General features: G+C 39.5%; 1 protein-coding gene across 2 annotated transcripts in view; it reads right to left on the bottom strand.

Moving 5' to 3' along the window:
• Positions 1–641: 641 nt before the first annotated feature.
• The window catches only part of cnot10 (CCR4-NOT transcription complex, subunit 10), a 34816-nt gene continuing 20044 nt past the window's right edge, over positions 642–15413 (bottom strand). Inside the window, exons 8-19 of one of the 2 annotated variants that reach the window (XM_047361736.1) lie at positions 14348–14465; positions 13678–13827; positions 13164–13366; positions 12245–12366; positions 11698–11877; positions 10229–10309; positions 10037–10150; positions 7728–7858; positions 7611–7643; positions 7354–7481; positions 5766–5841; positions 642–987 (exon numbers count right to left, since the gene is read on the bottom strand). In XM_047361736.1, the coding sequence (XP_047217692.1) occupies positions 827–987; positions 5766–5841; positions 7354–7481; positions 7611–7643; positions 7728–7858; positions 10037–10150; positions 10229–10309; positions 11698–11877; positions 12245–12366; positions 13164–13366; positions 13678–13827; positions 14348–14465 (1497 nt within the window). In that variant the 3' untranslated portion in view covers positions 642–826. The remainder of the gene's footprint in view (positions 988–5765; positions 5842–7353; positions 7482–7610; positions 7644–7727; positions 7859–10036; positions 10151–10228; positions 10310–11697; positions 11878–12244; positions 12367–13163; positions 13367–13677; positions 13828–14347; positions 14466–15413) is intronic. The other variant, XM_047361737.1, reaches the window with a different exon arrangement.

Genomic DNA, 15413 nt, shown 5'->3' with positions numbered 1-15413 from the left:
AAGGGTCACGAGGGAGGGAGGTATAAATGAAGGAAGGAAGAAAGAAAGAACATAAGGAAGAAAATAAAAATAAATGACAGGTGGTAGGAAACAAGAATGGAAGGACAGGACCAAGGAAGAGAAGACGAGGATGGAAAGAAATGGGGACGTGACAAAGAATAAGGGAGCAAGAAACAAGGAACGAATGAAGGAGAGAAAAAAGCAAGGACACAATGTTTTAACAACGGGATATGTATTAAATTCTGGAAAAACTAATATTCTTCCATACTTCTTATTCAATACTTTTACAACCTGGAAAACACTGAAATCAAACTCCACATTTTTCCAGACTGTGTAGTAACACTGGAAAAGATGATGCCTCTAAAATATTCATCCATTGTCTAAAACCAGTTATCCATGCAGGGTGGTGAGGGAGCTTGACTCCCAATGACTGCATGAGGTGGTCATGCAGTCATTGGGAGAGTTGACAGTCCATTACACATGCTCTGTAACATTTTGCATTTAAAATGTTTTTGCACTGTGAGGCAGTAGAAAATATCTGTCAAAGTGTTTGAGGCTAAAGAGAGGTTCAAATATGAGGCCATTTTTACAACATAAATGACTTGGCAACAATTAAATAAATATTTAAAGTCCACAAAACATACTGTATATAAATTTATTTTCATTTTTCAAATAGCACAAATTCCTCAGTCAAATTGAGACAAAAATCAAACTGGTCTCCGTTACTGGACGTCACAATGGCGGCAGGTTACCCAGTTCCTGAAACTTTATAAGTATTAAGGTTGGCTATTTGGTAACTAGAGGAAGTTGAAATCACTGCAGAGATTTATTTACGTTGAACTTGTGTGAAGGATGAGGGCAAGTAGATGGGCTGGACAGACTGGAATGATTGGGAAGGTTTCTTCCGAGAGTCTGGGGAGGACCTGTGAACTGTTGTGGGCAACAGCTGGTTCCTCTTGATAATCTGTAGAGCCAGCTGAGTGTTCCCTGAGAAGAAATGACAAGAATTGATGGACTCACAGTAAATAGAGACAGTAGGTAAATCCAATAAAAAACAGGATTTACAAATAAAGTCCCGACAATAGAAAACTACAGGGGTTGGACACTGAAACTGAAACACCTGTCATTTTAGTGTGGGAGGTTTCATGGCTAAATTGGACCAGCCTGGTAGCCAGTCTTCTTTGATTGCACATTGCACCAGTAAGAGCAGAGTGTGAAGGTTCAATTAGCAGGGTAAGAGCACAGTTTTGCTCAAAATATTGAAATGCACACAACATTATGGGTGACATACCAGAGTTCAAAAGAGGACAAATTGTTGGTGCACGTCTTGCTGGCGCATCTGTGACCATGACAGCAAGTCTTTGTGATGTATCAAGAGCCACGGTATCCAGGGTAATGTCAGCATACCACCAAGAAGGACGAACCACATCCAACAGGATTAACTGTGGACGCAAGATGAAGCTGTCTGAAAGGGATGTTCGGGTGCTAACCCGGATTGTATCCAAAAAACATAAAACCACGGCTGCCCAAATCACGGCAGAATTAAATGTCCACCTCAACTCTCCTGTTTCCACCAGAACTGTCCGTCAGGAGCTCCACAGGGTCAATATACACGCCGGGCTGCTATAACCAAACCTTTGGTCACTCATGCCAATGCCAAATGTCGGTTTCAATGGTGCAAGGAGCACAAATCTTGGGCTGTGGACAATGTGAAACATGTATTGTTCTCTGATGAGTCCACCTTTACTGTTTTCCCCACATCCGGGAGAGTTATGGTGTGGAGAAGCCCCAAAGAAGCGTACCACCCAGACTGTTGCATGCCCAGAGTGAAGCATGGGGGTGGATCAGTGATGGTTCGGGCTGCCATATCATGGCGTCACTGCCAAGGACTACCGAACCATTCTTGAGGACCATGTGCATCCAATGGTTCAAACATTGTATCCTGAAGGCGGTGCCGTGTATCAGGATGACAATGCACCAATACACACAGCAAGACTGGTGAAAGATTGGTTTGATGAACATGAAAGTGAAGTTGAACATCTCCCATGGCCTGCACAGTCACCAGATCTAAATATTATTGAGCCACTTTGGGGTGTTTTGGAGGAGCGAGTCAGGAAACGTTTTCCTCCACTAGTATCACGTAGTGACCTGGCCACTATCCTGCAAGAAGAATGGCTTAAAATCCCTCTGACCACTGTGCAGGACTTGTATATGTCATACCCAAGACAAATTGACGCTGTATTGGCCGCAAAAGGAGGCCCTACACCATACTAATAAATTATTGTGGTCTAAAACCAGGTGTTTCAGTTTCATTGTCCAACCCCTGTACTTCTATGGTCCTTTTTCCTTTTTAAATTGTGCAATTGCAAAGATCTGTGCTGTACAGTAAATGGTTAGAAACTGTTGATGTACAGTACCGTGCAAAAGTTTTAAGCAAGTGTGAAAAAATGCTGTAAACAAAGAATGCTTTCAAAAATGGAAGTGTTAATGATTTATTTTGAATGCAGCGAATGAACAAAAGACATCTAAATAAAATCAGTATTTGGTGTGACCACCCTTTGCCTTCAAAACAGCATCAATTCTTCTAGGTACACTTGCACACAGTTTTTGAAGGAACTCGGCTGGTAGGTTGTTTCACACATCTTGGGAAACTAACCACAGATCTTCTGTGGATGTTGGCTTTCTCACATCCTTCTGTCTCTTCATGTAATTCCAGACACACTCCATGATGCTGAGATCGGGGCTCTGTGGGGCCAGACCATCAATTCCAGTAAGTCTTGTACTTCTTTACGCTGAAGATAGTTCTTAATGAATTTGGCTGTATGTTTGGGTTCGCTCACTTAGCAATGATAAAAATAAACAATCATTTATATTTTTGAAAGCATTTATATTTCTGAATTCTCTGTTTACAGCATTTTTTCACACTTGCCTAAAACATTTGGACAGTACTATAGAACAATCAGATGTTTACCAAAACAGAGGAGGAAAAGGAAATATAAAAAAGCCATACTATGCCTGGACTGTAAAAATACCTACATTATGGGGTGTTTGCAATAGCATCACTAAAAGTACCAACCAGGCATCAGAATGCATGTAGCGACAGTGGAGAGGAAAACTCCCTTTTAACAGGAAGAAACCTCCAGCAGAACCAGAACCAGGCTCAGTGTGAGCGGCCATCTGCCACAACCGACTGGGGGTTTGAGAGAACAGAGCAGAGACACAAAAAAAGAACACAGGAGCACTGATCCAGGAGTACTTTTTATAGGAAAGAACTTGATATGAAATGATATGAGCAGACGTAGACAAAATAGTATTGAATCATGTAAATCCTCCCATTCCTCCCATACTGTTCTACAACAGACCACCTTTCTCTTGATAAGTCGTTTATATACTTATTCCTATAGCATTTTTCCCATACCTCTTTGTCTCTGATTAGCACAGTTTAACATAAAAAGAAAACCCTCAGTAGCAGTTTCTGGTCATTGCTCTGCTCTGCACATGGAGAGTGGAGAAACATATAAATATGTTTCCACAGCACTATAATTAATAGAACTGCTCAAATCTAATATAAAAGTTTGTGTAACTAATGATTCAATGTATTATTTATTTTAAGAAAATTTAAACTCTGTTTCCATTTGGTTTGGCTACTGCTCTCCCAATCGATCTAGAAAATTTGTTTAACTCATTGGTTGTCTAAGATGTAACAACATGTTTCAAGGGTGGCTACAAATTGACACGATTGGTCAAAAACATCCCATAGTAGACAACTCCATGAGTAAATCTGCAAAGAGACAAATTGATTATGTAGAAAAATAGTCAGCACAAAAAAAAGCGACACATTAATGGGAAGCCCTATTTCATAATTTTTATTTTAGCCACACTGAAAGCTGTTGGAAATATGATCAGTTTTTAGTAGAATACTGAAAAAAATAAATATGAAGGAAAAATCTAAACTAATAGAAACTAGTGTGTCACATTAGTCCAGTATAGTAACACAATTCAGCATTGATTCAAAGTCCTTTGGTTACATGACCTAGACACTATTGAAGAAAGTTTAATACATTCCAAAAAGATAATAATTTAAAACAGGAGCTCAATGAAGATCAATGAGATCTGGTGTGTCTCATTAGTCCAGCACAGGAACACAGTTCAGTTTTGATTCTCAGTGTTTGGGTCACCTAGAAGCTTTGGATTCTTGGGGGAGCTTCTTGTTTACGTGTTTCAATCAACTGGAATTTGTTGACAGTCCCTAAGCAAAGCAACGTATTCAGGAGCGAGTACACGGAGTCTCGCTAACCACCATCTCCGTGATAGCACATGGCATGTCTGTCGAATATGCAACTCAAAATTAACTTCACTGCGGAAGTAAAACTGGACATTTGGAGGGAAAGAGGAGGACCATTCAATCAAAACGATATGAGGGTGGAGTTGGAGTCCGATTCCGCCCACTATCCAACCCCTTCTTTTCTTATTATTATTCAAAATGAGATTATTGTTCCCGCACCATGCCATGTGGTCTGCAAGTTCTCTTACTTAACTTCTTGTCCATCTCTGAACAACTGCAAAATGATCTGATTTTTTCTGAAGATGACAAGAGTCTGACTTGCACTGAAAGTATGAGGTTGTACAGCGTGAAAAGAAATGGTACAAATACAGTCCCCCTGAGCTGCTCACCACCTGGTCAGACACACAACCTTCAGTCTCATAGCTGTGCTCTGTCAGGTAGTCATTGATCCAGGTGACTGTGGCGGCGTAAGCACGCATCTTGAATTTTGACATAGTAAATTGGGATGAATTTTTTTGAAAAACAATGAAAGAACATGAAAATGTTGCTTCCTTGCTTTGGAAAGGTGACAGTGGGTTTAATGAAGCACGTGCATGATGACATCCTCAACTTCAACTCCATGTCAAGACAGAGATGAGGATCTTGAAATTATCTTAATGAAGAATGAGTTTAGTTCATTTTCTGTCTAGACTTTTATCAACCTTATCCCCTTTGTGTCATGAGCTTTGGGTCATGACCGAACGAACAAGATCACGGATACAAGTGGTCGAAATGAGTTTCCTCCGCAGGGTGTCTAGGCTCTCCCTTAGAGATAGGGTGAGCCCCCGAACAAGCTGGCCCAAGTGGCTGGGGAGAGGGAAGTCTGGGTCTCTCTGCTTAGGATGCTGCCCCCGCGTCCCGACCCCGGATAAGCGGAAGACAATGGATGAATGAATGGATCCCCTTTGTGTTTAAAGCCTGTGATTCTCATTTAAGTCTGGATGTAAGGCTGTGCCACACAGATGCATACACAAGGAGCAGGTACGGGGAGAACACAAAGAAACATCAGCGGTCCCCCTGCGGTTTTGGTGGAGGGGCTGGGAGGTATTTTATAAACAAGCCTGGAGAGCGAAGCAGGAGGTTAAAGAGAAATCAACCATGGTTGTTTATGCACTTGTATGGAAGCTCGTATGAGCCAAAATTCAAACTGACCTACCACTTTATGCACGTACTTCAAATAAAGCACATCGGTCCACATCGGTTATTGAAAAAAACTTCAGCTAAACAATGTCACATCAAAAATCCTTCCAAGCTGCACAGCATAGAAAACTTGAAGGAAAAATCTTTTAAAAGTGTAATGTTTGAGCAAAAAACATGAAGTAGAAAAGTTTAGAAAAGAATAACTTGCAAAAAGGCAAACGACTGCAACATGCTGACCTCTATCCTTGAACTTTGAGAAAGCCTGATTGTGTACAGATTCAGACAGTTTTAAAAAACAAACCATTTTGTAGCTCGAGGTACACCCCCAGCAGGATAGCTTCAGGTGGAATCTCCTTGGAGTCCATCACAGATGCAGCCTGATGGAGACAAACAAGAACACAGTTGATAGAAAAATATTTCAACATGTCAGTAAAATGTGCCTTTAAAGCAACAGTGACATTTTTTAGCGTAGATTATGTGCTACTACACTGTTTATCTGATAATGTTTTATAGCTAGACAAATTTTACATGGCATGGAGTGAAATCGGGATGTTTAACTTTTGTTATGTTTCTTATGTTGTGGTACCAAGACAACGTGCATAATCCTTTATCTTAGATTCACAGTAAATCCAGAATTGCATATCATAAAAATTCTCAAGGTAAGGATCTCAGTACCTTGATTCAATTTTCCAATTTGGCTTTTCCTATATTCAACTATTGTAACATGTCACACATTTCTGGACCATTTTGGCATCTAACTACAACATTTACTGTAAATGAAGAGAACAGACAGTAAATAGAATATGATTTATCTGGAATTAATTTCTGAGAAATCTTTTTTTTGATGCACATTTTTTGTTAAATGACTTATACTTATTCAAAAATTCCTTAACCACAGATAAAATTTCTGAGTTGTTTTATTCATTTATGATCATTTTATTCATTGAAAAAAATCAAACCAAATCTAAAGTCAGTTTTATACGGGAACATAACTAGAAAATCTAATTATTGTCAGAAAAAAATTATTAATGTTTATTTGTAATGAACTGAACTGTAATTTGTGTGTATAAATACATATATACCACTACTAGTCAAAACTGGACACACCTTCTTGTTCAGTCGTTTGTTATTATTTCTATTCCTACCTCTGAGAACTCCTGTTTTCAGAGGTAGACTGTTGGAAAACCATTTTAGGTGAAGCTTATCGTCAGAATGCCAAGAGTGAGAAAAACAGTAATCAAAGCAAAGAGGGGCTACTTTGAAGAATGCAAAATATAAAAGATGTTTTAAGTTAATTCACAAATTTCAGTTTGCTACATAATTCTTTTTTATTTATTTTATTTGAAGAATTTTTTCGGCCTGTATTTTTGACAGGAAGGAGGGGCAAAGAGAGGGGGAGACATTCGCCAAAGGTCGCCAGGTCCGGGACTTGAACCCGGGATGGCCGCTTCAAGGACTATAGCCTCTATATGTTGTTCCGCGCTAACCCCTACACCACCAGCGCCGCGCCCTTTGCTAGATAATTCTAAATACTTTTGCTTGATAGTGTTGATGTCATTATTATGTATCTACAATGTAGAAAGTATAAAAATAAAGAAAAGCCAATGACAAAGGTGTGTCCAAACTTTTTGACTAGTAGTGTAAAAATAATGTTTTTCCCCTGTTAAAGAAGCCCTTGTTTCACGATATGTTTCCTTGAAACGGAATCGAACCGTACAAACAAAAAGAAGAAATAGAGCAGAAATAGTAACAATTTAAGTGAAGCCTGCTGCTGTTGTACTGCATTTTCAAATTTTATCATGATGTTGCTGTTGCATTTGTTGGTATAGCAACATTTTATGTGAATAAGCTGCTGTAAGCTAAAGTTATTCAGGATACTGGGCACCTACCTGATGCAGGCATTTGCGAGCCTTGTCATACTCGCTTCTTAAACAGTAGGCACTACCCAGGTTGAAGAGCATCATTGCTCGAGCTGTTGTCACACTGCTGGGGTAACACAATGGGATCTTCTTTGCTGCTGCATACACAGGAACCAAGTCACTTTCTATTTACGTTAATTTATTAATTTCCATTTGTTTGCAACAAATAGGAGTACTTTATTAATTGGGCAAATGTGTTGGGATTTTACACTGGAATGACAACTTACAGGGCTCGATAGGCTCGTCTCCCTTTTCATGTCCTGTTGGAAAAATCAAACTAGGTACTTATATATATATTAAAAAAAAATACAGATTAGTTCATTGAAGTGTGAAACGCGACCCACCTTGATCCTGCTCGCTGGAGAGCACCCCCGATGACACGTCACTGATGTTTTCTGGGTTGAGGTGAGTGATTGCATCTGATATTCTATCCAATGAAATGAGGGCTTCAGCAGCATACAGATGACCCAGGAACCTAAATACAAGAAATACAACACAGACTGTAAAATATTTAATCACTATTATTAGGCACCCCTTCAATTGCTTGTTAACACAAATAGCGAATCAGACAATCACATAGCAGCAACTTTACGGATTAGGAATGTAGACTGAACTTATATAGCGCTTTTCCAGTCATGCAGAGCACATTCACCCAATCACACTCACTAACGCTGACACATTCATCCACCGATACACAACTTGAGGTTAAGTGGCACATTGACATATGACATAGGCAGGAGGAAGCTGGAATTGAACCCACAACCTTCTGATTGCAAGACGGCTACTCTACCTACTGAGCCACAGTCGCCTCAAGACATCGGAACTGCTGAGGGAATGGGCAGACTACATAATATACCTGCTATGCTCCAAGCTTTTAATCCTCTTCAGAAGTTGATGATTTTGTTCTGGTGGTTGACTGCAGCCCAACCACAACAGGAGTTTGGAGTTTTCCTCTTTTCCCTCTTTAGGACCAAACATTTGCAGTTTGCAGTGGTCACTTAAAATATACATTCTTTAGCCACATTTGTCTTGGTTCCATTAGTAACAGAGACTGAGCCACTGTTTTTAGCTGTGTTTCTTTTAAAGACAAAGCAATAGTAAAAGAGGTACTACTACATTAAGAATTTTTTTTAGGGATAGAAAGTATTACTGGACCAGTATTTTTGACTGTCTGTCTGCTTTGTTTTAGCCACTCTACTCGCCGACTCCTCTGTTCAAATCCAGGCTAAAAACATACCTGTTCAAAAATCATACTCTGTGAATTGTATTGTACCATTTTACTCTGTGTATAATTTTCATGCAGTTGTTTTATTGCTTTGCTTTTTTAAAGCAATAAAGGGTTTGAACCATCCAAGTCTTAGGCCATGGTTATTGACTGGAAAGAGTGACTTGCCCTCTCCGGGTTGGAGGGTAGTAGCAACCCATACACTGCATTTGTCTGTTGTGGTGAAGAGAGAGCTGAGTAGAAAGGCAAAGCTCTTCACTTGCCGGTCTGTCTATGTTCCTAGCCTTCCCTACGGGCATTGGGTTATGACCGAAAGAACTAGATCCTGGAAACAAGTGGCTGAAATGAGCTTCCTCCGCAGGGTGGCCAGGCAATTCCTTTAGAGATAGGGTGAGGTACTCTGCCATCCAGAAGGAGCTTGGAGTAGAATCGCTGCTCCTCCACATTGAGAGGAGTCAACTGAGGTGGCTTGAGCATGTGTTTGGTATGGCACCTAGGTGCCTCCCTTGGGAGGTGCTCCAGGCACATCAAAATGGGAGGAGGCCCAGGACACGATGGAAAGACTATGTCTCTTAGCTAGCCTGGGAACGCATTGGGCTTCCCTCAGAGGAGCTGAAGGAGGTATTGGTGGAGAGGGAAGTCTGGGCATCTATGCTAAGACTGATGCCTCCTGTAGTCCAGGTCCCAGATAAGCGGTAGACGACGAATACAAGTATGAGCTGTTCAGTGTCCTTGTAGTACTATCACAATCATTACTGAGCTGGATTTTGCTGGAGGTTTCTTCCTGTTAAATGGGAGTCACTCCTTTTTACTGTTGTAAAAAGCTTGCTTAAGATTTTAGATTTTTGTAAAGTTAATTACTCGATGCAATTAATTGTCCACTGTTACCATAGAGTTATTGTAAAGTCATTGGCCATTTTTGACAGTAAGCTGACAGGAAAGGGATGGAGAAAGGGGGATGACATGCAGCAAAGGTCACCTGGGTTGGGAGTTGAACTGGCGACAGCTGTGTTGAGGACTGAAGCCTCTGAATATGGGTTGCGCATTTTACCGCATGCCACCGCTGCGCCCACTTTTCTCACATTTTATCAAATATGTCTGCAGTGGTAATTGCATTCTGCTGGGCTGCAACAAAATGTCTGAGTCATACCTGAAAACAAGGACTGGATTGCTAATAAAATTCTAAGGATTGAAAAATAAACCAAGACAGAACACTTTGGAGTTTTAGCCTGATTGCTGCAAATATTTTGACTTATCCCAAACGTTGTCACAAAACATCGCTGTAAAAGTTGTGCTTTCTAATTCAGAATTGTTGTCCAAATAGTATTGAAATAATTTCTTCAATATCTTGACAGCTTTATTCCAGATGAAAACTTGTAGGTTTCTTAACTGCCTGGTATACATTAACACTACTAAACAGTTACTTACTTGAGGGACCCAGACACCTTGGTTTGATGAAGAAGTTTCTCAGCATGGTGCAGAGCCATCAAGTTGTCTCCCAGTGCCAGTGCCACATAGGCACTACAAGCCAAGATGGAACACCTATACATCAATAATGGTTACACGTTAGAGTGAAGCAAACGAGGTACTAAAACATAATTAATGGGTTAGCGCCATTACCTGAGGTTTTCTACCTCCTGTTTTCTGACTGGAGATGATGGAGATGCAGAAAAAAACTTATCAGCTTCCTGACTTTTTCCACTGCAAAATAGAAGAGAAATTAATCGTAGCACATATCCATCTCATCCAATCATGTCAAACTCAACAGCACCACCAAACCCTAAAGAACATCACAGTGGAGTATTTTTAATAATCCCAAATGTGGAAATGAATGATCACTTGAGCACAAAAGAAATCTGCATGTTGTATTGTGTGTGTGCCTACATTTGAATAAAGCACAAAATTCGAAAGTTTTTAAAGGTAAGTTTTGTTTCTTTTACAAAAAGCCTTGAAATTATTTATGTTGTAGAATGGTGTTTTATAAAGAACTGTAAAGAATGTTTATTATTTTGAAAGAGAACGTCTTGAGAAACAGCTAACATTTAGAGACTAGTCCCGAAGCAACTTTAGCTTTTTTGGCTGTATGCATCACTATCTTAACCTTGGCAGGTGGACTGTTGATTTACTTTAGGTTCATCTGTTTCTCTGACTACATACTGCACTCAATACCACGATTCTATTGAGAAAAAAACAAAACAATATTGTTATAGAGACTTTGTTTTTTCAGTTGTAATTCTCCATAATTTCAATGTTAAAGCTACACATAGAAATCATTTAGACATAGGTCGATAATTCAATTCAGTTCAGTTTATTTATTTAGTGCCAATTTACAACAAATATCGTCTTATGGCACTTTACAAAAAAACTAAATTCAATCTAGTCATACAGACAAATTAAAAAGGTCAATACATTCCTAATAGATCCTAGTTATCAAACAGTGCAGTCAAGTTTAGTTTATTATTCAAATTGGTTAAAAAAATGTATATCTAAGGAAATCCAGCAGATTGCACTGGGTCACTGACTTGCAGCATTCACTCCTCCTGGACAAGATTTTATTGAAAGTGGACAGTTACTTGCATTGTGTTGTTGACTTTGCAGCAATCCCTCATACTGAGCATGCATGTGACCACAGGGTCACAAGTTCATTTAGACTTCAAATAAACGTCTTACTTCAATGCCAGACCTTTGCCCTTATTTATGAGAATTTGCACCTCTTTGCTCCTTATGTAAAGCTCAAATTTATGTGTAAATGCAGAAAAACACCCAAAAAGCTGAGATAACCTAGATATTGTGTTCCATCTTCATATCTACCATATGCAAATAAGTTAACTTTTACACAAGGTTAAAAAAATATCCTAAATATCTTTCAGTATTATTAAGTTAAGAATAGTTGTTGCTCTTCATATGTGTGCAGATTTATAGGTTATAGTGAGTATGGTTCAGGTTGGTACAGGCCTACTAAAGTGTCATAAAAAGAGTGAGTAAAACTGGCAGTACTATGACAAATAAGTGCATATTATCTTATGAAGGCTCAGTAGGTTATTGCCCATACACATACAGATGTAATGGAAAGGAGAGGTTATTCTGACCTGCAAGGATCACTGTTCTCACTACCGCTCTCGGTGCTTCCTGACAGACTGGAGTTCTTGGAACCATTCTCAGCCCTGATGTCCTGCTGCTGGTGTTCAGGCAGCAGCAGGAGAGCATTCCTCAGGCAGATGGCAGCAAATTCCATACTTGCTACAGGGATAGCTGCTGACTGGCCTTCACTAAACAAAGACAGCAGCAGAGCGTAAAGCAAGCATGTCTTATCACCTAAAATCAATGTGTCCTAATTGTCAGATTTTATATAAAGAGTGAAATATGTATGGACATTTAGTGATATTTTCATACAGACAGACAAAATACATACGAACAGTAGCTTAATGCTTTAGGTACTGACATGAGAATGATGGGATTATAGGGTTTGCAGAGATGAAATGTTTAAGATTAAATTTTAACTGCATTCATCCCTTGGTGTTCCCCACTGACAGGTGTCCTCTGCTGAACAGGAAATGTGAACATCTCAAATCTGAGATGAAACTTTACATTTGGGGTTCAGAGTTGCAGGATGCAGCTTCTGGATGTCTTACTGACCTGTAGTTAGTGTTCTGTGAAGATTGTGACGCCAGGACAATCTTGCGATGATATCCTGTCCCAATTACAGACTGGACTATTCCTTTTTTACAGGGTAAACTTTTGCTTTCCTGCTCTGACCCCTGGAAATATTAACAGACAACAGAACATTTCACTCATGTTACCCTGTTGTAATAAATTCTTTATTTAAAAGTATAAACGTAGCTTCTATCTAGTTAAAATCCCAAGTTAGGTTGTATGAAGTACATTGTTGCAGGGGTCAAGATAAATCCTAAAGGAAATGCAAAATTTGACTTAGCTACTCCATTTTCACCAGTCGCTTCAGTCTTCCACGTCCGAAGAGAAACCGGTGTATCAAAAAAACATTGATCAAGCTCATGCACCATTCTAAGTTCATGCGTTTATTAAGTTGTTTGATGGGGAAGGGCTTGAACAACAAATACAACAACAAAAAAAGACTTAATATTAACGCTATTTAGTTTTTGTCCGAAGTGTCTGGAAATTTGAGTTTTCAAAAATCTAAATTTGCTTCCATTTTAGGTTGTGCTCGATGTAACTAAGCATGATTTGGAAGGGAGAATTCCAACCTGATTCTCTAAAGACTTTACTACTTTACTTTGATAGACCTTAAAAGAAGGTAACACAAAGAAAACTGCTGAAGGCAGAATTCTAAAATACTTAACTAGAAAACAGGGGTCTCCAACTCCAGTCCTCGAGAACTACTGTCCTGCAACGTTTTAGATACATCCCTGCTTTAATACAGCTACCTCTTCAGCATGGCATCAAGTTTGGCAAATGCCTGGTAACAAGCTGTTTATTTGGTTCAACCGTGTTAGAGCAGGGATGCATCTAAAGCTGCATGCTAGTAGCTTTCGAGGACTGGAATTGAAGACCCCTGATATAAAACAAAGTGCCGTACCCCTTTGTTAGCAGAGATGCAGCATTCTGCTAGGCGCAGCCACAGCCGAGGGTTCGAGTGGTAAACCTGCACAGCCTCCATTAGACACTCAAATGCTGCCAGCGGTCTGGCAGCATGCAGCAGCTGAACACCACAGTTATACAAAAGCTCATAGCGCTTGTTGGACAGTAGAGCACAAAAAGGAATGCCCGTGAGCTTTTTACCTGTAGAAAGAAACAAAAGTGAACTCACAGTAGTTATGTTATATACTAAATTAGTTATATTTTAGTTCAATTCTATAAATGTGATTGTAAAGCGCTTTGAGTGTCTCGTTACTGAAAAGCGCTATATAAAAAAACTTACCTTACCTTAAAAGATAAAATTATTTCTTTGGAACATTTAAAGAATTCACAGTCAAGTGTTACCATGGCAAAACTACAACAGATGCAATCCTTCATTCAAAGATTTTTAATCCATCATACTCGGCATGGAAAACGTCAAGTCTAGAGGAAACAGCCTAGATTCTGTAACTTACACTGATTGTTCCTCCCATCTCCCAGTTGTGCACATGTGTGATCATTCTCCTGCAGTGCCTTTTTGAAGTAGAAAATTCCTAGGTTGTTTTTACCCATTGCAAAGTGAATGCAGCCCAGATTGTTCCAGAACATACATCGAACACATTCACCTGAATGAAACAGATCAGGTGAGCAATGTGACAACAAGCAAAAAAGATTTCAAAGACACAGGCAAAGCCCATGATATTTCAGAGTAGAGATGCATTTGGTTCAAACCATGACAAAACAATTTAACTTCACTTTGTTCCAAATGTAAGATGTATAGCCAACATATTTCCGCACAGGCAGTATGTCAAGTTATTGACCCTTTCCCCCCCAAAAAATTTTTTTTACTTTAAAGACACACAAAATCTGAAAGTTACTAAAATAGGATTGTCTTCTTTAGAAAGCTAAAACTACACTTATTTAGATCCAAAACTAACAAATCTATCAAGAACTTATTATGAAGTCAACTGTAGATTTAAGGCTTTATTTTTACTTAACATTTCTGTAGAATGTAAACATTTTTGAAATGAGAACAATAAATTTGAGTTTTTTGCATGAATTTCCAGCCCCTGTATGAACCCTTCAAATCAAGCTAAAACATGTGTGTATGTTGAGTACAAGTTTATGACAGTAAGTAGCTCTTACCTGTTTTAATGGGTCCAAAATGCTCAGCGATGTTGGAGCTGTTAAGCAACTTAACTGCTTTGCGGTAGTTCCCTCTCAGATACTCAAAATTACTCTTGAGGAAAAGTGAGGGCGCAGACTGAAAAATACAAGTGTTAAACAACTGAGACGTATAACTTGTGATCATCAACCGTCCAAGTGAAGCTAATTTTACTATCAGAAATTAAAAAAACATGTAGTTTTAGTTGTAGAACATTAACACATAATTGTTAGTGTAGTATCCTACAGCTATATTTGAGGCAACTGTTGCTCAATGAAGAGTCCAAGGGTTGAGATTGATTCTAGCTTCCTCCTGCCATGTATTGAGATGTGCCCCTGGGCAAGGCACTCAACCTCAAGTTGCCTAACGATCTGGGTATCGGTGTATGAATGTGTGTGCATTGGTGAGTGCGATTGGATGAATGCAGTTCTAGTGTAAAGCGCGTTGAGTGGTTGGTGTGACTGAAAAAGCGCTGTTTCAATTCAGCCCATTTACCATTTATACAGTAGCTCTGTTTTGGCTTAACTTCCCGTGTGACTTTGGTGCGTTCCATTTGTACTCTGCAGTTATGCTGCTATAGGCTTAGGTTGCTGGAGGACATAATGACCACTTTCACTCTCTCTGCTACATTCTCAAACTACTCTCAAATTTTGCGTTATTTGCCGTTATTTCAGGTTTTAACTTTATGTTCTCTCTCAGTTTTTTCTCTTCCTAGAAGCCAGGGTTCTCGCCAGCACTAACGTTGTCACCGCTGGCCCTTTGACTGTCATCTGGGCTCCTTCTCCGTGTGGTTTCTATTTCGGCTATTGCGCATGTGCTGAGTCTGTTCCCGGTTCCTTTCACCCTATGACCCTGTGTGACCCTAACGGTAAAGCTTTCTAAAATCACGTCAGCTTCAAAGGGTGGGTATAAATGGCATCAATGGCACTATTCCAGTCATACTGACCACTCAAAGCACTTTACACTAGAGCTACATTCACCCAATCCAACTCACTAAAGTGCACAGACATACACCAATACGCAAATCAGTAGGCAATATGAGGTTAA

Source organism: Girardinichthys multiradiatus, chromosome 3 (assembly GCF_021462225.1).
Source record: "Girardinichthys multiradiatus isolate DD_20200921_A chromosome 3, DD_fGirMul_XY1, whole genome shotgun sequence".
Taxonomy (NCBI): Eukaryota; Metazoa; Chordata; class Actinopteri; order Cyprinodontiformes; family Goodeidae; genus Girardinichthys; species Girardinichthys multiradiatus.
This window is presented reverse-complemented; position numbering and strand designations above follow the sequence as displayed.